Raw genomic sequence first — 26,387 nt, 5'->3', positions numbered from 1 at the left:
AAAAAAAAAAGGATTCTTGGATTTGTTGGTTTAATAAGATGGCAAAACAAAAGCTCATGTTTAGTAATTATAATGTCATTCTCCGAGCGCTGTCTCTCTAAATTTGCGTAATTGTTTGCGCACAATTACTCACAAAGGCATGCCATTGCAGATGAGAAGAAGCAGGGTAATCAGTTTCTATTTCCCTCTACATAAACCATGGTGTTGTTCTTCTTTCCTTCTAGGCCTTTTACTTGTTTTCAAAAAAAGTTGAGGTAACAGAGTTAGAAATGTAATTGCTATTGATGTGAAAACAAAACATGGACTCTCTGTATTCCTCCAAAAAATCGCCACCCAATTAGATGATAATATTCTAGCAAACCTCAATTGAAAAAACAAACAACAAAGGAAGAAAGAAAAGAAATCCAAATGGTTACAACTGTGCCTTAAAAGAACTAATGGTAAATACCTTCCAATAATTTACTTTTTGCTAAGTGCCCTCCAATGCAGAGATCAATGTAGAGCTCAAGAGCTACCAATTACAGTTCCATCCACCAAAAAAAAATTAGAGTTTTAACTTTTGAGTTCTAACCCATTGACAAACTTTTATTGGCCATAAGAAAGTGCCCAAAATACTCTTACAAGAAATTGGTGGAAAAACGAACCCACAACTTCCATTGGCGAAGCCAGTAGTTCAAACACAAGAAAAAATCTTACACGAACAACACCATGGCCATTTCGAGTTTACAGAAATCTTAATGCTACAAAATCATCAGCACCCAACAACATTTTCCAAAACTAAAACCCATTTACAATCAGTTCCAAGTGGGCAAGATAACACCTACCAGAAACAGAAAATAAGGACCCTTGGAGACAGCTCGGGAGAAGCTAGATGCACGAAGAAGATAAAAAGCTTTTAACTCTCTAAACTGGTTTTTACTCTCTCTCTCTCTCTCTCTCTCTCTCTCTCTCTCTCTCTCTCTCTCTCTCTCTCTCTCTCTCTCTTCGCAGCTCGGGAGAAAGCTTTTTGAAATGACGAAGAAAACGCAACTGGACGAAGAAGACGCAGCTCTGGTTTTTACTAAATGCTAGACGCCTCGTGAAGAAGAAGATCCCCAACTAGAAGATACAGATTCATATCTCTGGTTTTTTTTCTCTCTCTCTCTTCAGATTTCGCATAACATTTTCTCTCTTTGCTTTTCATTTCTCTTCGGTTTTCGCATCACATTTTCTCTCTCTGGTTTTCCTTTTTAGCTTCTCACGTTTGGTTTCCCGCTTATGTAAAGTTTCTTTTTATCATTTATTTATTACATTTAATTAAACGCCACGTCACAAAAAAAAACAAATGAGGCCGCGGCGGGGACGCATTGGCGGTTGCCTATAGAATTTCTCTTAAAATTTAAGCAGTAACCAGAAGGTTAACATCGTCTCTGACACCATCCACATTATTCATTGAAGAATCAAGTGCTCCTGGCCCTCTGACAACATTTTATTTAATAAGATTTTATATATCATATTATTATTTTTTTACATCTTATTAAATCAAATATAACATATATATTATTATTAAATAATTATTTATTACATATTTTTTAATATTAAATAATAATAAATACCTAACACATAATATATTATAAAATATAAGTGAAATGGTGATCAGTATATATCACCATTCTTATATTTATCCTGCAAACGAGTTTCATCACCTAATGAATTCTCCATTTTTATTTGTGAACTTTGGATTTCTCAACATTCCATCTCGACTTCAGCGTTGGATCATCTTAGGAACATATTGCGATTAGCGTGGGTTCTTGTATTTTTTGTTTGAAAAGCACTATTTTTAAATTTACTATATTTAGCAAAATATTTACATATAATAATTTAATTTAAAAAATAAATTTATTTAAATAATGTGATGGCGTAGAATAACTTTACTTGTTACTTTACTTTTTAAGTGGATAAAAGAAATCCAGAAAAATAATAAATGTAAGAGCCATAAACGACTGATCAAACAAGAAAAGGGACCAGCGGAAAGAAATACTAGGTAATATATTACACGTGAAAACATTTTCCAGTACCATCTCTCGTACGTAAACAATAGGAATGCCCATTCGAAAAAAGAGAAACGGCATCGTTTTAATCTGTTCTCTGCTCTGTTTTCGATCACAGAAAGTGAAGAACAGGGGATGATATGCATACATAGTTTTTTTTTTTTTTTTTTTTTCACTTTTTTTCTGTAAAACTCTATATGTATACATCGTTCTTAATTTAATTTAGCTACCAACACTGGTCAGTCTCCCAGTTCCTCCTAGTACGGCCCGGAAACCCAGCCATGGCCGCCGCCGCCGCCGCCGACGAGAGTGGCGAAGAACCGTAGGGCCTTCGTTGGTTCCCATAAATTTCTCTGTCGTAACAAGCACGTTTGACGGGGTCGGACAGCGTGGAATAAGCTGCATGGATCTTCTTGAAATCGTTGGCCGATGCTTCCTTCTGGTTGATGGCCACCACGTCAGGGTGACACATTCTCGCCAACCTCCTATATGCCGTCTTGATCTCGTGGCAACTTGCGCTCATGGGGATCCCAAGAACCTCGTACAATGACGCAGCGGAGGCCATTTGATCAACAGGAAAATTAAGGTGAGGTCTCTGAGCTTGACCTGTCTCTGTTGCTGCGCTGCAAGCAGCAGCTACGGTTTTGTGCGTACGAAATCTAAGAAAATATGGCTTTGCTAGAGGTTGGTGTTTGCTTGAGAGGGCGAGTGGAAGTGGGTGTTGGAGAAAGGAGGTTGAAGATGAGGAGGCGAGCATTGAGAAAGCTTGTGTGGAGAGTTTGAAGCCAGGAGTGAATAGTGGAGGGAGGAGGGGAACGGGGCTTTATGTAGAAAAAGAAAAAGAAACAGGGTGAAATGTGGGCGCGGTTAAGTGTTGTAGATTTTGAAAGGCTTATCCATTGGACGCTGAGTCAGCTGACTGTTTATATGGATAGGCTTACCCTTATATTTCTTAGATGATAGGGCCCACTTTACCTTTTGCAGTCCATAAATGCAGGAACCTAATTACAAATTCCTCAATTGATGATAATGTTTAATTAAATTCATAAACGATCCAATGAAACTTTTTTTACAATTCAACATAATTGACTTGGGCCTTATCTTATCGGGGGAACAGAACTTCAGTTAATCAGTGTTCTGGTTCTTCCATGGCCGTTTGATGAAGCTGAATGGACAGCCGAACCAACAGTAAACAGCCTTGGACAGCTCCTCTTTTTCCCAGAAAATAAAATATCGAAAAGAAAGAGGAGGATGGCGAATGGGTGGATCTGGAGGCGTGTACTAAGAAGCCCATTTGGATGACATTTGTCGACAATGGAATTGACATTTTCTTAGATTTTTTACGGGAAAACTACAGTTTAAGCCCTACATACGATCTGGTCTATTTAAATGTTTTAGTACAAATAAATTTACTGTTTTGACGTGATAGATAAATTTTAAAATTATTTTTATTATAGAATAAATTTAATATATATGTTCGTTTGTGAATTATTCTGACGTGAATTTCTTATAATTATAACATTTCACTTAATTTAATTGGGAAATGATGTTTTGCTTTTGTATTTATATATTTTTGTTATTTTATTTTATTTTATTTTTAAAAAGTTGGCAACCACATATTTAAGAGTGGTCCCTCTCCAATTATATTAAAATCACTCTTATTTGTGACGGAAAAATACCTTGATAACAAGACTAACTTCTCCCAACACAGCAAAACACCTAACAAACATACATAAAACTAAAAAATAACTATAAAATAAAACCCTACAGCCCAACAATTAAGAGACATGAATAACTGCCAATCTCACCCAATTTATTCTATACAAACCACATAAATCACGAGGCAATAAACTTGCATTTCTAATTATATTATTCTCTTCCAACGCACCGTTTTTAGTCAAAAAATCAGTGATTTTATTTCTCTCTCTAAAATATTGTTTAATAGAATAATCAAATTAAACTAACAAAGAGGACAATTCATTCCAAAAATACCAAACAGTATAGGACCTATATATTTTTGTTATCATAAACGAAAATGATGGAAAATGTAGGAGATAGGAATAGTGTAAATAACAAAGACCAAACAGGGCGGTGTTTGTCATCACAGGGAGCTGTCAACAGCTCACATGGGACCTTCAAATCCTTTTGTGCAACTCAATGGAAAATGGACAATAGCCATAGGAAACTCAGGCATCCCAAGAAAAGCAAAAGGAACCAAGGTATGCTTGGCTATTGCATGGGTGCATGCCATCAATAATCTGAAAGAGTTGAACACATATCCAATATCCATAGAGAATGGGAATGGGAACTAAACAAAGCTGTAAATGAGGCATCTAGTGGTAGTGGTGGCGCACAAGCAACACGTGCCTATACCTATACACGTACATGGTGGGGAAAGTAGTTTATACACGGTGTAAGTCATGGGCACAGTAGACAAGGGACACGTGGTGGCGGGTGGCAACAAAAGAGTTACGAGTTAATAATAAAAGAAGAAAATACATAAACTGAAAGAGACGAGAATTAAAAAACAGAAAGGTGGCCGGAGAGTGGAAGACAGATAAGTGTGACTGTTAGATGTGTAAGTATTATATAATTATTTTAAAAAATAATAAAATTTATTATTAAAAAATTAATTTATTTTCATATTAATTTTATATTTATTTTTTTAAATAATTATATAATATTTACAAACTCATAATTATAATTATTTTTTCTGGTTATCATATATCTTATACTGTTTTACCCACGTTAAAGAAAGATTCTGTTGCTATGGCATTCGGTTTAATATTTTTTTAATAAATCAATGATCATTCGTTGGAAGTTCATGACTTCCAAAGTTTGATGATTTTTGTCAATTATCTATTATTTGTTATAAACTATCTTGAATTGTATGACCATATTTATCTAGTCGTCAAATGCATAGTACATAGTGCTAGCATAGTGAACTAGCATAGTCCCATTTGTACGCCTATATATATCGTTGAATTCTTTAAGGAATTCATAAGTTTGATAATAGATCAATAAGAGAATCTCCTCTCTCGCTCTCTCTCAATCTTGAAACTCTCTCTTTATTTTGATTGATTCACAACACGTTATCAGCACGATGCGATTTTTCCCACTGCCCTCAGGCATGGTCAATTGGGTTTAGACTTCTCAACTGAGAAATCTCCCAGACCCTTGCTTCGCATCTCAGCAAATTCAACACAGAGAGCCCGATTCATTACTCGGCGCAGAGTGTCCGTTTCGGTTCAGCAACTCCAACGGCAACTAATTGACTATATGAGCTTGTCGGCCAGTCAGTACTCGGTGCTGGATGCAGAACGGATCGAGAAGGTGGAGCCAAATCGATAAGGAGTAGATCCGGTCACATCCTCCTCAGATCCGAGTAAAAGCTGCCGTGGCTCCTGTGCCGACGGTTCCTGACGCGCTGACGAAGGATGCATCGGCCGGATCGGAGGACCGACATCAGATTGGAGAACCGGTGGTGTCTCCGACGGCGATCCAAAGGCAATTCTAAGACCTGCAAAGGTTGCATATTGCTACCAACCACGAGCTCGTCGTTGAGGAAAATTCCTCTCCTCGGTCCTGCGAAATCGAGTGCGAAACCCCGTCGTGGGAGCCGTCAATGCCTGCTTCTGTGCAATACAAAGTGAAATTTATGTGCAGCTACGGCGGCAAAAGCCAGCCAGGCCCTACGACAACCAGCTCGCCTATGTTGGTGGCGAGACCAAGATCCTAGCCGTCGATCGTACTGTCAAATTCTCTACCATCAAATCCAAGCTCTCCTCCTTGATACCTGACGCCGATGCTGTTTGCTTTAAGGATCAGCTCCCTGGTGAAGATCTAGACGCTTTGATCTCAGTCACCAATGATGAGGATCTCGAGCACATTATGCTCGAATACGACCGCTTGTACCGGGCATCCGCTAAGCCCGCCAGGCTAAGATCGATGCGGTCCACAACCCCTTTTATTACGTTCTCATTCTTGGACTCCCTCTGTGTTTTATGTACTCTTGGATCTGCAGGTTCTTTAACACACTTTTTCCTAGACCACTTGTTTGCGATGTGCACGGTGACAAGAAAATCCGACGGGTGATGGTGGAAGAGCATGAAATACATGAACAAATTTTCTCTCTCCCGAGCCATCAAAACCGGAAACACGTGGAAGATGGTAGCAGTATTGCAAAATATTATTCAAGCATAGCATGCTAACTAGTCAAAGAAAGAAAACTATAGTAAATTCATAATTCATAGATCGATGCTACTATTTTTGTCTTCACATGTTTAGTAGGGGTCCATTAGGTTGATAAGATGAGCCAACCAACTATCTTTACAATAAAATAAAATAAATATAATAGATTGGTGGGTGGACTTTTTGGCCCTATGATGGTTGATGCCCGCCTGCACTCCTGCAGCCTGCTACTGTATGCTTTCTTTATCTTATTTGATTATTTGTTTATAAATAAAATTTTGTATTAAGATAGAAAGCATGGAGACAGACTGATCAACAAGGAAGAGGGGATGTGAGGAATCATTCAGTACGTTGCGTGTGTATGGTTTTGAGTATCTCATAGTTTAAATGATTGATATTTGTACTAAAAGCTCATTATGATTTATGCACCTGGAGTTGTATAATTGAAATTGTGAAAAGAATATATATTTGAATGAACGTCTCGAATGTGCTCCTGAAGTAGCAATATGAAATGCAAACGTTCACAATATATTCTAAATTTGTATCAGGTCTTTCAGTGATTGAGCAAAATAATGAGCTTTTGATAAGAATCATTAGTCACATCTTACTAGATCTACATCATTCTCTGAAGTGAATGATAATAAATTTATATCATTCTATTCCCTGAAGTGAAAAGAATGATACGTTTCATTCAAAGAAACTAAGAGATTGGACGTGATAATGAATATCTTTTCGGGCCAGAAGCTCGTATTGGAAAAGCTGTAAGCTTTCTCTTTGAGATGATATTATACAAATTATTGAATCAAATATTATGATACATCAAAAGGTGATATGATTCAAAATATTTATATCTTTTAATGGTTATCTTGATCATCCAAAATCAATTACGATAAGTCGAATGATTTTCATATGGACGTCCATAAAAGAACCAGAAGATTCTTTTACTATAAAGTCTTACCACCAGAAGTGGAAAGAAAAATTTGCCAGAAGCAAATAAGATGAAATAATTCGACGTTATTTTGATTATCATATGTGAACCAGAAGTTCAGATGATAATTAAATTTTGGATGTAATAAGATAAAAATGTCTCATATTCTAGCTGCTAAAATCCCAGCGAGGATTGAAGTCCCTGTAGGACAATTAAGAAATTCAGCAGTCTAAAGACATGTTTAAAGGCATGTGAGATGTATTGATACAAAAGATAGAGCATCTCAAAAGAGAAAAGCACAAATAATTTGGTGCTCCTGAAGAGGCCATACCCACAGAACAAGCAATAAAGTCCATCCAAATTTTCTGTATAAAATTCTCCTATATAAACTCTTGAAGAGTGCCTCCTGAAGAGGTTTTTCATGAAAATGTCTTCCCTTGAAGAGGGACAGGTATATGAAAATAACGAGATCTCGTTACATTTCATGAATAATTGAGAAATTATAGATAGAAATAAAATCGTTGTCGACAACGTATTTTCATATGAGATGACAATTGACATTACCAGAAGTAATGATGAAAGTGAATTAAGAACCGTCGAAGAATACGACGTAAAATATTGGCCAAATTTGAAAGAAACAATTCCTGCAGAATTGATTCACTAGTAAAATATGATGCATCGGGACTTATAGTCCAAACACATAAAGCGGTGATGCTTGTTGAATGTCAGTGGGTATTTATAGAAAGGCAATAAAAATGTGATATATAAATCACGAGTTAGTTTCTAAATTCCTGCATAATTGATATCACTAAGTAAAATGTGATAAATATGGACTTGAAGTCCAAACACCTAAAGAGGTGATTTTTGTTAAATATCAGTGGATATTTATATACATGATATAAAAAGCTTGAACCTTTTAATATGAAAATGTGATATAGAAATTACAAATTAGTTTCTCGAAGAAACAATATAGATATGATTTTAAAGTGGTTGAAATCATATTGAGATTTTTATTAGCTTGAAAGTTACCGAAAGTTTGGATATGCATGATTAACTGCATATTTATATGGATCATGATATATATATAAATCCCTGAAGGATAGAAAATGTCTGAAACTTCTAATATGAATACATTTGGAAATATGTATTCTATCAAGTTTCAAAGATCCTTATATGATCTAAAGCAATCCAAACGCAAATGGAAATAAGCTATTATTGCAGTTTATATATATGATTGAGGCTCTAGAAGAGCTCATGAAACTACACATATTTGAAATATAAATCTGAAACCCTTGCGGCTTTAAGGGGAAGCTGGATGATGTTATTAGTCATGAAATACCATCTTTTAATACAATTAGTATTTCAGATTCATATTATGGGTTTGATATGAAGTGTGCATTATTAAAGAAGAAATAAAAGGGAGCACACAGAACATCTACCAAAAGATAGAAACACAAATATGAATATTTGTGAAATATTATTTTATTATCTTGAAGCAAGAATTACAGAAATTTGAGGCACTTTGCCTCATTCTTCAAACGCTCTTATTCTTCAAGAATCTGCATGGCATCCATATCTAAAGGGGTGGGCAATCGAAAAGAAGATTTAAGCAAGGATTTTAAATTCTTATTCTCTTTCTTTATTGATTCTATTTTCATGTTGGACTCCAGAAAAAGTCGCTGAAGTATAGCAATATTCTCGTGGAGATTGTCAACTCCACAAGTTCTGGATTGCAGTCGCTGAGAAAATGCGACAATGGATGATGAGTATCGGGTACCGAGACTCACAAGCTCATAGATAGCTTCATTATCTGACCTACGAGTCAGATCATTATATTGCATGATAGCACCTGTGGTAGAAGCAGGAACAGCTGATGAACGAGGTGCAGAATACCTCATATATTGACCCTGAGAAGATTGCTGAGCCATTGCAGAGAGAGATTGCAGGATAAGAATGCAGAAAGAGATTGCAGAGTAAAAATGCAGTATGATTTTCAGAAAAGTGAAGAAGATGAGATGCGAATGAAGATGAGCTGAATATCTCATTTATAGAGAAAATTATGATACAACATCTCTCGTGAAGCAAGAAAAAAGAGATAGAATATAGCTTCATAGCTCTGCGGCGTCTGACAGCACGCTTGACACCTACAGAAGAGTTGAAAATCCGCGGTGCTTGTCTGATCTTAAAAGGCTGGCCACCGTTTTTTTTTTATTGAAAAATGAGGTTAGCGGTTTAATGTTGATGAATTCTCCACTAACTGTGTTATTTATAAGAACTTCATAAGAGTACAACTACAGAAGAGTAGTGATGAGCAGAAAGATCTAGTTGTGATTATTTTATCAACATGGATCAAGTTCACAGTTAGTTGGATGTACAGATGCAAGTTAATTGGATCTTCAAACCTTGCAAGAAGATCATTGCAATTCATGAGAAGAAAGTTGAAATTGATATCAAGAAGGTACGGTCAAGTAAAAATCTGGCAGATTTATTCACTAAAGCATTACCAATTGCAACATTTAAGAAAATTATGCAGAACATTGGAATGCGGAGGTTTGAAGACCTGTTATCATACACTTTTTAGGGGAAGTAATGTCTTGAAGACTTGTGCTGATTGTACTCTTTTTCCTTCGCTAAGGTTTTATCCCACTGGGTTTTCCTTTGCAAGGTTTTAATGAGACAATCTTAAAGCACTCGGCGATACACATGAATATTGTACTCTTTTTCCTTCGCCATTGGTTTTTTTCCCACAGGATTTTTCCTTGGCAAGGTTTTAACGAGGCATATTCTTTAAATATAGTCATCCAAAGGGGAAGTGTTATAAACTATCTTAAATTGTATGACCACATTTATCTAGTCGTCAAATGTATAGTGCATAGTATTAGCATAGTACTAGTATAGTGAGCTAGCATAGTTCCCTTTGTACGCCTATATATATCGTTGAATTATTTAAAGAATTCATAAGTTTGATAACAGATCAATAAGAGAATCTCCTCTCTCGCTCTTTCTCAATCTTGAAACTCTCTCTTTATTTTGATTGATTCACAACATTATTATTATTATTATTATTATTCGCCAAAAAATAAAATACTTATAGTTTTTATAACTGTTTTCCTACTCTATATATGACATTTTATGGATACTTAATTTTGTTTGGGTAATGAGACAAGAAGAGAAATTTTTAAACTTTTTTATAATTTTCTTCTTAAATATCACTCAAATATAAAACAATTTTTAACTTCAAATCTTCATTTTTTTTATATAATCATTACCTAATCATTACAGTTTTTACAAACTTAAAAATAAAATATAAAAATCAATATAGATTTTTTAAAGTTAAAAACAAAATTGTATTCAAACGACTTTTTAACTTTATAATATTTCTCTTTTATTTTTCAAAATTCAATAAAATATTTTAAATTAAATTATTTTACTATTATTCACAAATAATTTTATTATTATATACATAATTTTCAGATACAAAAATTTTGTGTACAATCATTTTTATGTATTTTTTTATGCACTTTATTGATGTGATTGGTTGTGTATTAAAAAAAATTAATCTAGTCAATCATATCAATAGATTGTACAGGAAGTATGCAAAAATGACTGTATTCAATATTACTATTTTCAATAATCCAAATATCAAAGAGTTCTATTTCTAAGCAGTAGAGCTTATGTTCAGCATTTAACATCTCTCAATTAAAATATGACACGTAAGAAGATTTATATTATTCACACTAAAATTGGTCTCATCTGATTAAAGTTAATTTATGACAGGAGAACGTGAGAAGTGAAAACATAGAAACTTCATCTTCTTCTTCAAACTAGTCTGTCGCTGCACCAAATCCAGATCACCACCGCACCAAACCAAGTATGTTGCCTCCTCAATCGAAAAAGGTCGTTGCACCACCAAACTCCGTAGCACCCACCAAGCTCATTTTCCCCCCACGAAACTCCGTCGCCCACCAAACCGAAACCCATTTGAAAAAAAAAATACTTGTTGATGAAGAGCATTCCATCATAGAAGCTGCCTAAGCATAGCAAAGATTTCGAGGCATAACATTCTTAGCTAACTCTCCTCCACCCATTCCTCAACTCTTCAAAGACATTCTATTGATTTTTTACATCACTTAACTCACCAACTCCACCAACAAAACAATTTTTTTTATGAATTTTACTAGGTACAAACGAATTTTGTGAACCAAATTGCGTACCGATAATTTTTTTATTTAAAAAAATAAATTTTTAAAGAAGAATAAAATTTTCTATCTCATGAAAATTATTTTCGTCTTTAATTTATATTATTTTATTAAATATATATCTTACATATTAATATTAATATGAGAATTAGTGCATGAATTTACTTACAAGAAGATTTTTTTTCTTTTGTCAATATCAAAACGGCAAAACAAAGTTGTATTGATTATGGTAACTTTGGTTGAAGACAAGTAGAGAATATTATGGCAACTTTATCGACTTAATAAATGAAAACATCGCCTTTACAGAGATTTAACAATTGTTTTTTTTTTTTTTGGTCATTCTCGTACCAATTGAAAAACTTTTTCCGATTTCGATGTTAAAAGTTGGAAAGGCACACATGCTCTCCCATCTGCGCTTCTAGACCGTCCACGACAAGGGGTCGAATGACTCGAATCCCATGCACCAAGTCTGGAAAATGCCGAGCAAGAAGTATACGAGGATGGAGTCGTGGCGACACTCGACCCCTACTAGAAACAAGTCTTCCGAAAACCCACCCGATTCGCGCTCGTGGCTTCCCTCCACCATTCCTTCCAGCCCTTCTTTTTCTACACCCGCGACCGTCGTCCCAAATGCCACTGGTTCTACTAATTTAACGCCACCCGGGAGCTCGGGTTCTCCTCCTCCAAGACCATGACATCCTTTGGTTCTACTCTTTTACTTTGGTCCGGTTTATATAATTAGAGGTAAGAATCCGGAATTTTTGTTTTGTGTTTTTCCTTTGTTGTTTGAGGTAATCCAGTATTCCAGTTTGTGCATTATTGTTATGATGAGATGTGATGGGTTGAGATAATTTGTGAATAGTAATGAGATTGTTGAGATGAGATGATTTTTAAAAAATTTGTGTGTTTGAATCAAGAAGTGAGATGAGATGGTTTTAATTTTTGGAGATTTGATAGATGTGTGTTTCACCAATTATTGCATAGTATTTGAAATATATATATATTTTTTTCTCATCAAGTAAGCTTCATTAAAATATAACAAGTAAAAAAGGTACAAATTGTTCTGAAAAGTACATAAATAAAATTATATATGAGGTTCTTTGCCACTATAAAAAGGTAAAATGAAAGGGGAAATAGTGGAGAGTGGTAAGCTTCCAAATTGAAGAGTGGAGGCTGCCCATTGTGTAAGGTTGTACGCACATCGATTATGAGACCAAGCTTCAAAAGAGGTAGCAAGAAGTTGATGTCGTTAGTGACCGCTTGCATTTCCCAATCTGAACCTTGCTGATCCTTTTGGATTGCACTTATGGTCTGCTTTGAGTCTCCTTTGATGTGTATGGTTCTCAGGCTGAGCTTGATGGCTTCTTTGATTCCTGACAAAGCTGCAGATGCTTTGCCCACATTCGGGTTTTTGTTGTGGATGAAACTGGTGGGGGTGAATATGGATTGCATAGTATTTGTAATGATTTTATTTTTATTTATAAATATATTTATAAATAATAATAGTAATTTATAAATTGCCTACTCAAATTTAAGTTTTTATAATATGTTTCATAATAATGTTATAAGATGACAATATTTTTATTAACTTTCATTAATTTAATAAAATATCAAATCAAAATATTTTTTTATAAAAATATTGTGTTGAGGAGAATGACAGGCATAGATAGAGATGAGCTCGGGTGTCAAAACACGAACTTTTTCTCCTTTTCTGTTGGAAAAGTTGATATTTTCTTTCTTCTGAGAATGTGACGGTTTTTGTTGTTTTGTGAAAACAATTTCAAACCAACTTTCAACATCTCAATTTGACCATTTGGATGAGAGATGATTTCTCTGTATAGAGTGAGATGGGTTTCATCTCACCTCTGTATTGAGAAACACTCTCAACCGTCTCATCTTATTATTATAATTTTCTAAAATTTTCACACAAAATACAATAAACAAATCAACATTTTCAAATCCCAAAAGAATAATAATATTAAAAAGTAATATTCTAACAATATTTTATTGAATTTTTAACTTTCATCTAAAGCCATCTCATCTAATCTCATTATTATTTTTTTGATAAGTAAAATAATTATATTATCAAAAGAAGGCAAAAGCCTGATACAATGTTTAGTGACCAGATCTATGATCAATGGATATAAGGAATTCATGTAACCCCAAACCATTGAAATCAACCGCTATGGTCCAAGTACAAAGAATTCGAAGAAAAAAACTTTCAAATCCTCCATCAATCTCTCTTTGTCCTTGAACGTCCTGTCATTGCGCTCTCGCCATAAATACCACATGATGCATATAGGGATCATCTTCCACACTGCTTTTATCTGTTGATTTCCTCTTAGATTTTTCCAACTGGCCAATACCTCGACCACCATCTCCGGCATAACCCAAGCCAAGTCCATTCTGCCAATAACCTCATTCCATAACCTTCTCGCTATCTCACAGTGTATTAAGAGATGGTTCACTGATTCACCTCCCTTCCTACACATGCAACACCAATCTGCGATGATTATCTTGCACTTCCTCAAATTATCAGTTGTAAGAATCTTACCCAATGCTGCAGTCCACACAAAGAATGCTGCTTTTGGTGGCGCCTTATGTCTCCATATCTTTCGCCATGGAAACTGAATAGGTGTCTCTTGGGTAAGAGACTTATAGAAAGAGCGCACCGAACAATTACCTTTAACTGTAGGTATCCACCATAAACTATCTTGTGAATTACCCGGTTTAATAGAATACAAAAGGCTATAAAAGGCTTCAATACTGCTCATCTCCCAATCTTGTGCCGCCCTATTGAAGTTGATGTTCCATTGAATTTGCTTCCCTGATTTTTACAATACAGCAGCTACTGAGACATCAATATCTCTTGCAATTCTGAATAATGAAGGAAAAGATTCCTTTAGAGCCACATGATCATACCAAGTGTCATACCAAAACTCAATACGGGTTCCTCCTCCTAAACGGATTCGGGTATAACGAGTGAAGACCTCTCACCTTTTTCTTATATGTATCCACAAACTCACTCCATGTGCTTCTCTCACTTCTTTTGTACACCAACCCCTCCCATAGGTCCCCATATTTGCTTTCTATTACCGTCTTCCACAAGGCATAAAGTTCCTTGTGGTATTTCCACAACCATTTACCTAGTAATGCCCGATTGAAGATTCTCATATCTCTAATGCCCGAGCCCCCATTCGAGATAGGGCTACATACCTTTTCCCACTTAACAAGGTGAAATTTTTGTTCTGCGCCTAGTCCACCCCAGAAGAAATCCCTTTGAAGTTTCTCCAACCGAAGAGCAACATTTGCTGGAATAGGAAACAGTGACAAAAAATAGGTGGGTAGATTAGAAATAGTACTCTTGATTAGTGTAATCCGTCAACCTTTTGACAAATATAATCTCTTCCATCCGGCTAGCCGACGTTCCACTTTCTCAATAACTGAGTCCCATAGTGAAGCCGCTCTCGAGGCCGCCCCCAGTGGAAGTCCCAGATAAGTCATGGGTAAAGATGCAGTCGTGCATCCCAATGTACTAGCCAACTGTTTAATATGTCGAAACGTCCAATAGGCACCATCTCGGATTTTTCCAAATTGACTTTCAGTCCAAAGGTTACTTCAAAACAAAGGAGAAGGGCCTTTAAAATTTGAATCTGGTTAGGATTTGCTTCGCAAAAGAAAAGAGTATCATCTGCGAATAACAAGTGAGATACATTACAAGTCCCCTATTCGGAGAGCCAATCTTAAAACCAGCTAGAAACCCATTCTTAACCAAGGCTGATGACATTCTGCTCAGTGCCTCCATCACAATAACAAAGAATAAAGGGGATAATGGATCTCCTTGTCTCAAGCCTCGTGTATTATGAAAAAAACCAGTTGGGCTTCCGTTTATCAAGACGGAGAATTTCACAGTTGATATACACCACCTAATCCATGAACACCATCTCTCTCCAAACCCACATTTCTCCAAAAGATCAAGAAGGAACTCCTAGTTGACATGATCATACACCTTCTCTATATTTAGCTTGCAATAATCCCTACCTCGCCAGTTTTCAACCGATTGTCTAGGCATTCATTTGCAATAAGAACCGCATCTAGAATTTGTCTATCCTTAACAAAAACATTCTGAGGTTTCAAAATAAGCTTTCCCACTACCTCACTCAGACGATTCCCTGGCACCTTGGAAACAATCTTGTAAACCTCATTTACTAAGCTAATAAGCCGAAACTCCTTAATCTCTTCGGCCCCTACCTTCTTTGGAATTAGTGCGAGAAAAGTAGCATTAAGGCTTTTTTTTAACTTTCCCGCTGAGTAGAACTCCTGGAACACCTTCATGAGGTCATCTTTTAATATAGCTCAGCAAGTTTGAAAGAAACCCATCGAGAAACCGTCAGGGCCCGGCGCTTTGTCTTTTACCATTTTCCTCACAACTTCAAAAACCTTAAACTCCTCAAAGGCCTCTCCAGTCGGTCTACATCATTATGTTCAATGGAATCAAAACCAAGCCCTTCCAGTTTAGGCCGCCAACCCACCTGTTCAGAAAGTAATTGCTCAAAAAAGTCAACTACATGGTGGTTTATCACTGACTCATCCTGACACTCCACTCCATCAATTTTCAGCATTTCAATGTTGTTGTATCTTCTATGTGAGTTGGCTATTCTATGGAAGAACTTGGTACTTCGGTCTCCTTCCTTCAACCATAACGCTCTTGACTTCTGACGCCATGATGTCTCTTCAAGAACTACTATTATTTCCAGATCTGCTTCCAACTCCTTTTTTACAGCTATTTCTTCTTATGTTAAGGGCCGGTTTTCTTGTATTCATTCCAAACCTTGGATCTCCAGCTCCTTGTTTTTTTTACGCTCCCCTATATCTCCAAAAGAATGTCTGTTCCACAGTTTTAAATCTTTTTTTAGAGCTTTTAATTTACCCGCAAAAATGAGACTAGGGGTTCCTTGTATCTGATATGAAGTCCACCATTGTCTGACCTTTTCCTCAAAGCCATCAGCCTTCAACCACATATTTTTGAATTTGAAGGACCTACGCCTCCTTTGGACCCCTCCACAATCCAACAAAATAGGCCAATGATCCGAACTCAAACGAGGCAATCTCTTTTACCACACATCTGGGAAATGACATTCTCACTCTAGTGAGATTAGAAATATGTCTAGTCTAGACCATGTATGATTATTAGACTAGGTACATGCACCCCCCACTAGTGGTAAATCCATTAGATTCAAATAAAAAATACACTCCGAAAATTCTGTCATAGCTAACCTCATTCTTCTATTCCCAAAACACTCAGTTGGGAATCTAGTTATATTGAAGTCTCCACCTATACATCATGGAAGGTCCCACCAGCTATGTACTCCAGCCAATTCTTCCCATAACAATCTTCTCTCATGATCTAGGTTAGGACCATATACTCCTGCAAAAGCCTACATAAAATCATCTGCCACGCTTCTAAAAGAGCAAGCCACCGAGTATACTCCTACAAACTCCTCTATTTTCTCCATCACTCTTCTATCCCACATTACTAGAATACCACCTGATGCCCCTTTGGCTGCCAAGTATACCCAATCTACATATGTGCAGCTCCATATACTTCGCACCATGTTTCTATTAATAAGTTTCAGCTTTGTCTCCTGTAAACACACTATGTCCGCCTTCCACTCGCGCAGCAAATGTCTTATTTGTAGACGCTTATTGTCTTCATTTAACCTGCGAACATTCCACGATACAATTTTTGGTTTCACTTGGAATATGCCAAACCCTTCCCTTTGGTCCTTTCCTTACTAACACTTCCTTCCGAATTCATGGACCAATTCAACCTCCTCAACTCTCTCTGCTTTTTTGACTCTGCTTTTCTATGTTGATGATGGCCTATTTCAATTACTGTAAGTAGAGCCATAAACTGTTCTTCATAGCCTTCACACCTCAATCCCACCAAATGCTGAATATCCTTTACCGTATTAAAGACCCAATCTAAAATCTTGGGTTGCTCTGGACTCAAGAAATTTAAGGTTACCGGCTCACTCTCTTCATCTTGCACTGTCCCTGTTTCCTCAGCTATCTGTATAGGAACCAAGCTGTTTTTGGACTGCATCCATCTCTTGAACTCCCTCTCTATGAAAAGTGTCTTCAACCAACGGGACTTCTTCCACCCCAATGATATATCTGAACAACCCTGAGAATGCCTTAAGAGCATTTCATCATCAGTGCACCCCAACTCCTCACTATCAGAGCCCAACGAATACCCATCCTCTTTTGCCAATAGCCTAGCAGTCTCGAAACACATATTGGAGTGGTTATCCAACACCTCCACTGTCGGAAAGGTCATCAATCCTCCCGTCGGTGAGGTCTGTCCCATTTCTGGCAGAAGAGAATAACCCAAGTGTCTTGGAGGAAGATTTGGGATTTCTATCAAGGATTTCCGGCTAGCCCACTCAAGCGTTCCGTCGTCGGAGAGCTCCACCGTCATCATTGGTGGTTTCTGACTTACCTCCGATGAGGTACCTTGCGCGGGCGACCGTTGCACCTGCTCCGACGATGGAGCACGAGGCTCGGTTCTCTCTCGAGCCGTATTCCTTTAGGGGTTGGGTACCGGCACAAGGGCCGTGGCTTGGGGGCCTGGGCTTCTTTCGGATGGGCCCTGAGGGTGTGGCCCATCACTTCTCCCGGTTGGTTGAGCCTGAATCAGGCTTGTGGGCCTTGGGCTGGGGCCTGGTTGTTGAGTGCCTGAGCGAGCCCCTTTCGGAAAGGCCATGAGGGTATGTCTGGGCCTTGGGTTGGGGCCCAATCTTTGGCCCAGGTTTTTGTCTCCATTTAAACCCATTATCTAATTTTTCCTTCCCCTTTCCTTTACCCGTGGGCCTCTGTTCTTGGCTCGGCCCCTTCCAGCCCCTCTCACTTATATCCCCTACCTTATTTCGCCCGACCACCTTTCTCATTTCAGTCATCTCCCACTGCAGTTGCCATACCTGCCTCTTCAACTCTTCTATTTTCCTCCCCACGTCTCTGTCACCCACACTGTTTGCTTCTAAAAAATGTACACCATGAGTGGCTCGAGGCCATCTCCTGTCAGTGTTTTCAACGCCACCTCCCATTCTGTCTTGGACTAGCACCTCCTTGTACGACCTCAAAGCTGTCTTCCATGGCTGAGCGCCTCCACGCATGCCGGCAGCCCTTCCTTGCCCTTCCATAACAGACTCCTCCAACACATCTCTCATTCTCCTCCATCCACTTCCCCCTTCCCCTTCTGGAATGATAATGGAGCTTTTTTTTCCATCCTCCCGGTATACAGACACCATAATGAATCTTCCCCTACCATTGACACATCTCTGAGCAAGAAAACGTCGATGCCCCTCCCTGATGGTGCTATAGACTTCCTTTTGCTCACCCCTTAGGCATACTTCTAGTGTCTTACGCAGCCACTGTACAGTGTTTTCTTCTACCCATAGCTCTTGTTCATTCTTCCATTTTCGCTCAATAATACGTAGTTGTCTGCCTACCTTAGCAAGAATAAACAATTTTGATTCGATCCCAAGTTCTCTCAAGAATCCCATTGAAAACCAGAATCTTAAACCATCACCTTAACTCCCCATGGAAGTTACTGTAATGGTGATTTACGCAAGAAAAGAATTTTCTCTCAAAGTGTATGGAGTCTAATCTCATTATCCAAACAACCTTTAAGTTAATAGGAATAAATAGATTTAATCATTTGTATTTATTTGACACTACTTCTCACATGTGAGCTAGACTTGCCTCAGTAAGTGGACCCAATCACGTGAAATATTTAATTAATTGAATGGAGTGTAGAGTTTTGGTTCATAGTCAAGAACTCTCTACCATGTGAAATTGGGATAAGGGTGATTTCACGCAGTTGAACCCTATAAACCTTAAAAAATGCACAATGCCATGCTTTTGTGTTCTTTCAACTGCTATATGTGATTCTGATGCAGTGAGGATTATAAATTTGTGGGGATAATCAAATGTTTCCTTAATCTGTTACCTCTGTCAGTGTGGTTACTGAGGGTGTGGTTACTGAGGTACTAAGGACCTTGCTGTACAAGTGGTCAAACTAGTTTCTTACTATTCACAAACCATTTTACTATTATTCACAGATTATCTCATCTCATCTCACTATCCAAATCAGGCCTTAGTTGTCATATAAACAGCTTATGCGTAGTGTTTCCATAGGCTGCTCTAACTTACTTTGAGGGAAATATTTTTTGTTACGCAGTTCCTTCAAATGTTGAAATTTTCTTGTTGCCCTGGCCTTTAAGAAAAATAAAAAAACTAAAAACAAAAGAATTTCTTAGCTTTACCTTTTTGTCTTGACATGGTTAATTTGGCTTTTATCTTGATGGCGACTCAATGCAGGTAGACTTCTACATTGTTTTTAGAGAAGTTGAAATTTGTAAAGACTATTCATTCAAAGAGTGACTCAATGGTGGGTCGATCTTTTGTGAAAGCAAAACAGACTTGATTGTAAATCTGGTTAGGGTGGAGGTCAGGTGTGTGCTTTTTTATTCAGCTTCATTCTATCCTCATGCAGATGCTAACAAGAGTTATAATGGGCCACATGTACTTCTTGATTGTTGAGGGATGGCAAGAAGTTTGACTTAATTTTGTGTAATCCCTAAATTTTTTGAAACCATGAGATGGAAGTAGGAAGAAATCCTACACTTCTTGTGGTGAAACTCCAGAGGAGATGATTTTTCCTGGTGGAGAAAAGGCTTTTATAACTCAATTCTGTTGAAGATAGTGCTGTTTGATGCAGTCCCTTTAGTATTAACCTTGTCTAGTTAAACCCTTCTTATTAAACAGGCATGTGTCAAATAAATTCGTTCTGAAAATCTTTTACTTTGTTTTTTTAGGTGGTACACTTCAATGGTTGGGAGAAAATCAAATCACATACGCCTTATATCAATGCTCTCGGAGGTTGGAGTCACAATAGTAAAGACTACTGAATTTGTCCAAGGCCATACAGATCAATGGGGGCTTGCTTGGTCATTTTCCCTCCATTGTATCAACAGCATCAGCTCATGTGGCTTAGAAGAATATCTTCATGCTTAAGGTCTGGATATCTATATTTCTATTTATCCAGACAATTTCCTAATTTTCCTAAACAAATTTGTTTGTCTGGGTTTAGTAAAATTGCAGTTTGGATGATCCTCGTAATGGCCATTTGGTATTCACTTGAATGGTGGCTTTGCTGCATTTGATGATTCTCGTAATGGCCATATAATTTATCAGCCTTAGCTCCCTGTTTTTGCGAATCAAAAGTCCTGGTGGTTTCCTCTCTATGTTAGCCCAAGAATGTCGTCCAATCTCAGGTTTTCTGTATTTTTAGCTAGGTTCCTACGATCACTTGAAAACAACTTATGTTACCTCTGTCAATAGGAAAATGAATATTATTTCCTTACTTCACAGGTAAATTTAAAAGGAAGATACCTGTACCATATCTGCATTTACAATCAGCCAAGCAAAAGATTTAAAATAGTTTGAAGCTGAGTCATGCATTGGCAGACTTTGTATATTGATTATGTGCACATACGTATTTATACTGGCATTTGAGGTTTTAAATGCATTAATTTATGTCTATGGTCTGTTTTCGTATTTTATGTTTTTCTTCCTATTATTTTTACATCTCATGCTGTGTTCTTCTCAAATTCTTAGGGCCTTCAACGCCTATTCAGTGCAATCCATGTATTGCAATTGACAGATTCTTACCTTGTACTAGTGGTGCATCCTGTGAATTGAATGCCTCATTTTTACAGATGGCATATTTTTATGACTGCTGATCTATCATAGCATCTGAAACAAGTTTTGTGATATTGCTGTGGGCTTACATTGTGAAATCTCATTTTAATAAATCACTGAATCAGATGATCACTGTGGTGCAATCCTGAAGAATGAAGTACTATCTATTGATGAAGCTACAAGTTGTTGACTTGAACCAGAGATGTCTAATGGTTCAAGTTGTTTGCAACCTCCTTCAAATAACTTAGGTTTTGCATTTCGGTATGCAGCGATGCTTACCTTCTTTTTTGGCTTGATTAATGAGTTTGATCGTGGAATCACATCAAAGTTTACTTGCTCTTGTAAACAGGTTTTTCAGCAAAACCCGGGGACAGCACTGGTGAAAGGACCATTACAGCATAGACATAACCCAGTCTCAGGTTCCTCTCCCTCTGGCTTTAACACTTCTCATATCTCATTTTTATCTTTGACAAAAGGCTCTTATTGTAGCATTCTGATAATTTTCTATAGTCTTTCAATTCTTAAAAGAATTCTGGAAATATTCTTTTTAACTTATCTATTCTCAAAAAATCCTTCCTTCTACAGATATGGCCCTGTGCATGCTTTTTCTGATCTTATTTTGCCTTTTTATTTTTTCCTCACATTTACAGCCAACGTTCTTTTTTGTCTCCCCCTCCCCTAAATCTTGTGACACCTTGAAGCTCAGCTTTGTTAAGTAATTATTGGTCATTGCCAAAGGTCTTTAGATGGAATAGCATCTCCTTCTCTCATTAATAAGGGGCGCAAGGTTCAGTAATGGGTTCGATTTCTTTTGGGTGCTGAGGCGTATATACCTATCAATTCATCACGAACCTTCAGAAATCCTTTTTCCTTGTAACATGCAAACCACATCTGCAGGAAGATCAACAGCTGGTTTTTCTTTATTCGTTTTTTAAAATTGTAATAGAGTTATAAGTTTATCATTATTATACACTACAACATGCATACATTCAGATGAAGAGAATGCCTGCTCAAAGACCACATATTATAAATAGAAATCAAGCTAATTAACAAAAAGAGAAAAAATACAAATAGAATCATCTTGAGATGTCTCCATCTCTAAGATAGTTGGAGGGCTTCCAATAGGCCGCCTGATCTTTCTTCTTCCTTCTCTTGAAATGTTTGGACGCAGCCTTTGGCACTTTAGCCCTTGCCTTTGTGGTGGCTGGGTAACAAGTATTCTTAATGGGAATTGGAGATAGCTCATACTCCATTTTCTTCTTGTGCTTCAATTTCAGAAGATTAATGATCACTGTTGGATGCAGTGGTGCTGATCTTCTTCTTGACGTTGGAAGTGACTATCTTGAGCTTGCTTATGTTGCCCAATCTATGTCCAACTCCATCCCGAAGCAGAGATTTCTTGGTGTTATGAAACCCAAATCAAAGTCCAAGTCCATGGGACTGTAAGCCCGTGTGACCAAAGATATTGAGCCCTGTGTGAAATCGAAAGCCGAGTTGTTGGGGAACTTGCAGAGAAGCTCTTTTGACATCAATGTCTCCAAGTACTCCACTTGCTAGTGGCCACCACTAGCTATGTTTTAACGTTTCAGGCCATGAGTCTTCTTCACTGTTGTTCATTCTACTTCGACTAAAGTTAGCAACTTGTCTTGCTTATACTAAGGCCTCGTTTGGTAATATAGATGAGATGAGATAAGATGAAAGTTAAAAGTTGAATAAAATATTGTTAGAATATAATTTTTTAATATAATTTTTGTTTTGAGATTTGAAAAGTTGAATTTTTTTTTGTATTTTGTTTGGGAGTTTGGAAAAATTATAATAATTAGATAAGATGAGATTGTTTGTGAAAACAAACCAGGCTTAGAGCTATTAATTCTGGGTTGGCCTCAACAGTTATGACATAGTAAGCTCTTTTTTATTTCATCATCCTGAATTTTGGTTCACGTCCAATCTTTCTGACTACAAGTACGTGGCAACTTTTATTTAATTAAAGACTTGAAGGAAGTTATTAAAAGGCAGCTTAATAGATTCTGTAAAGTCACATACAACAAGAGGTGGTATATGCTGTTATCCAATATTGAGAATTGATCTGCATTGCTTAGATCTTTGACTTCATGTACTTCCAATTTTTTTTTTCCGGAAAAAAAATGAGATCTTTGTGTTGTAGGCTATGTTCTTGCAGGTTACGACCATGAAGTTGCTCTATCTCAAGCAAAAGGATGTTTGAGCAGCGATGCTTCAGTTGCACCTTTTTTCATTCTCCTTGTTTGTCCTTTTTGTCGTCACCACGTTTGGAGCTACATCTTTGATTTTCTAATTGACTATTACCTTTTCATGTTTCCAGTTTCCTTTCCCCTTACCACACTGTACTCAATATGAACATTACGCTTTCATGGTTAACATTAGCCCATTCATTGGGATTTGATTGGTTTATCATTCTCAAGAACAGAAGATCTGTCTCTCCCATCTGTCTTGTGGTGATCAGTTCTTTGAGCCTGAGATAACTGACAAAGATGTCTCGATCAATAAAGTTTGATGCACAAGGGCTCCATTCATCAAGCAAATAAACCTGACCACCAAATGTCTCGTTTTGATAGATCAAACCGACAAGATTGATCGATGGTAATAAATAAAACAGCTAATTTAGTGGAAATTAGTCTTATATTTCAATTATCTGAAACAAACACTCCAATTTACAACCTAAGCTTAGGTCCTGCTTACCAATCTGCTTATATGCGTTGTCTTCTCTGGTAAACAGAAGAAAACAAATGCAATATTGGTTTTTCGAGGTCATCCACATTAGACGAAATTTCTCCAGTAAAATCTAGAACGAATTGGCAAATGTTGGAGCAGATCAACATGATAAATCGTTACCGCGAGGCTTCGTTCATTCAAACCAAAACAAATCACTCCCAATTTATGATTGATATTATTCAGCCCTTAATTTGTACATCATACATTACATTACAAACAAACAAATTAACAGCAGATCCATTTAACAGTAACGCACCAGTTTCCATGGATGAAGAACATGATAGTACTATGCAAGGACATTGTAATATGCTATTGAACAAGACAAGGAGGTAAAAAAATTGCACAACCGAGAAAATTTTAGGCTTTCCCTTCGATCCTTGCATGTGTAAGCCCAACGCATGCATCGACAAAATCCTCATCAATGAAATCCGTGGAGAAGATCTGCAATCGATCCGCGCAACTCCTGGAGACGCACTGAGTAATAAACAACCTTGCATACTTGTGAATCCGTCCTGTCACGGGCTTAACACACAAGACTGGGTTATCAGCCTGTGGGGTGACTGTATTCTCCACCCTGTAAAAGAATTTCCTCGATGAAACCGGTGGTTGCTCGCTCAAATGCTTCAAGTTGCTCTCGAACTTTGTCGATGGCAAATCCGTGTCAATCCAATTATCCTTCAAATAACCAGCACTCCATAAGGGGCTCCCAGGCTTGGGGTGAGGTGAATTCCTCGGCTTCCATACACAGATAATTCTCTTTGGCAACAGTTCTGCAATTGTTTTTCCAAACACATGGTCATCCTGATGAATCAGAAACTCCCCAAGCTGATCCTCCAGGTACTTACCAAAGTCAGCAGGGTCTTGGTGCCCAAACTCGGTGCGAATCTCCAAGATTATGATCTCTGACTGTGTCTCCGACAAGAACTTCTTGATATCTTTGATGACAGTGTCAATACTATATGTGACAAGGATTCCATGGCACACGCGGCGATCCTCCTGAACTCGGATATCAAGAACCCTGGTGCCTCTCACAAGTTGGTGATAGATGGACAAAGACTGGCATTGCGCAAAAGGGCGAGAAACGAATGGGAAGCCGATCTTGTTGGTAGCAGAATCATGGGTTCCAGGCCATACTATCTGATTCACACGAAGCTTCTCTGGGTTGAGGCCAGACATCCAGTTCTTTCTATCTGGAGGCCTGTAGTCACTGCCGGGAAATTCATGACCACAGCCTCCTTGAAGATCACACAGACTTTTCTTCTCCGTCGAGATCGCCTTTCGTCGCTTCACTTGTTTGGAAACCTGGGAACCCATCTCAATGCAAAAGAAGAAAAAGAAGTCAAGTTCTTTCTTTTTTCTCCTGGTTTGTGTTTCCTTTTCTTTCTTTTTATTTCTGATCTGCAAAGAAAAAAATTAGGTTTATGGGTTTTAATATCAAGCATTGTAACGTCAGATGGGATTTTATAATGGTATAATGAGACTTCTTCAAATACAGATAGATTACTTCCTATTCTACTCCAACTTTCTCAGTTTTATCATCATATATTTTTATTTTTATTTTTTTTCATTTTTCTGGTTTGTGATAGGACGTGAGAATGTCTTTGTTCTGGTGGGCCGGCTTTTCATTGCATTATCGGTGGAGAGTTATAATCGAGAGTGCTCTCCATTTTTGTATGGCTGTCCAACCTTCAATGAGGTTTTGTCTGGTTTTGATTGATAATATCCAGCCTTGAGATCATCTTGATTCATAAGGTATTTTTCCATCTTTGATTCCTAACATTTTTAATCATTATCTATGGCTACAATTCTATCACACCGCTCTTTACCATTTCGTCTATCCTATGTTTAGTAATGACAGACAATATCTTGATTTGTTATTTTAAATCGATAAATGATATCTGTAGTTTTAGGATGTGTAACAGTATAAACTTCATGATAGATAAATTTGAAACTCATATAAAAAATTATTTTTTTAATAACATATCATTTTTTTAAGAGAATAAGAGGTACTTATACACTTAAAATTATATATAATTCTATTATTACTCTTATAAATATATATTTGATGAATGAAAAAATAAACATTCGGGTTAGAGATAATTTATTTACATGTGTCTACTTTCCATAAACGTTTCCAAAGTTTAAACAATATTACATGTCTTAGCGAATTCAATACTACTTTCTGCATTTAGAATATAATTTAGGATTTGATTTGCCATGGTGCATGCTGATACTAAATTGGGAGCAACTCCAATTCTCATGTGGATGTAACAATTTGGTTAAAATGCAAAAAATTATTAATTATCATTATTTTAGTATTATATTTTTATCCTTTCTGATTGTAATATATTCAAAATATATGTAACTAAAGGCTGATAATAATATTTTTCAAAATAATAATCCTATAATACAACTTTTCACCAATAATAATAATAATAATTAAGGTTACAAGGCGAAATAATGTCTTATGGTCACAAAAATGAAAAAAAAAAAGAACCCCCAAACTGAGAACGACAAATCCAG

At 37.0% G+C, this 26,387-nt stretch overlaps 2 protein-coding genes and 1 long non-coding RNA gene across 4 annotated transcripts; 1 reads left to right on the top strand and 2 right to left on the bottom strand.

Annotated features, from left to right (window-relative positions):
- Positions 1–2,009: 2,009 nt before the first annotated feature.
- LOC122309237 (chaperone protein dnaJ 11, chloroplastic-like) lies at positions 2,010–2,860 on the bottom strand. The gene has a single exon (XM_043122633.1). The coding sequence runs from the start codon at positions 2,785–2,787 to the stop codon at positions 2,257–2,259; it is 531 nt and encodes a 176-aa protein (XP_042978567.1). The 5' UTR covers positions 2,788–2,860; the 3' UTR covers positions 2,010–2,256.
- An 8,857-nt stretch (positions 2,861–11,717) lies between these two features.
- On the top strand, positions 11,718–23,669 carry LOC122310857. 2 transcript variants are annotated; one of them, XR_006242693.1, is made up of 5 exons: positions 11,718–12,092; positions 19,731–19,864; positions 20,228–20,427; positions 21,239–21,374; positions 21,463–23,669. It is a non-coding gene; the product is annotated as an uncharacterized LOC122310857 (long non-coding RNA). The 2 variants fall into 2 exon arrangements; XR_006242694.1 differs by lacking the exon at positions 19,731–19,864.
- Positions 23,670–24,000: 331 nt separating this feature from the next.
- LOC122310856 (PI-PLC X-box domain-containing protein DDB_G0293730) lies at positions 24,001–25,352 on the bottom strand. The gene has a single exon (XM_043125059.1). It carries the CDS (start codon positions 25,176–25,178, stop codon positions 24,222–24,224), a length of 957 nt encoding a protein of 318 aa, XP_042980993.1. The 5' UTR covers positions 25,179–25,352; the 3' UTR covers positions 24,001–24,221.
- Between the last annotated feature and the right edge of the window lie 1,035 nt (positions 25,353–26,387).

This window comes from Carya illinoinensis, chromosome 5, assembly GCF_018687715.1.
Source record: "Carya illinoinensis cultivar Pawnee chromosome 5, C.illinoinensisPawnee_v1, whole genome shotgun sequence".
NCBI lineage: Eukaryota > Viridiplantae > Streptophyta > Magnoliopsida > Fagales > Juglandaceae > Carya > Carya illinoinensis.
The sequence above is the reverse complement of the archived record's forward strand: the minus strand, read 5'-3'. Positions and strand labels throughout refer to the sequence as shown.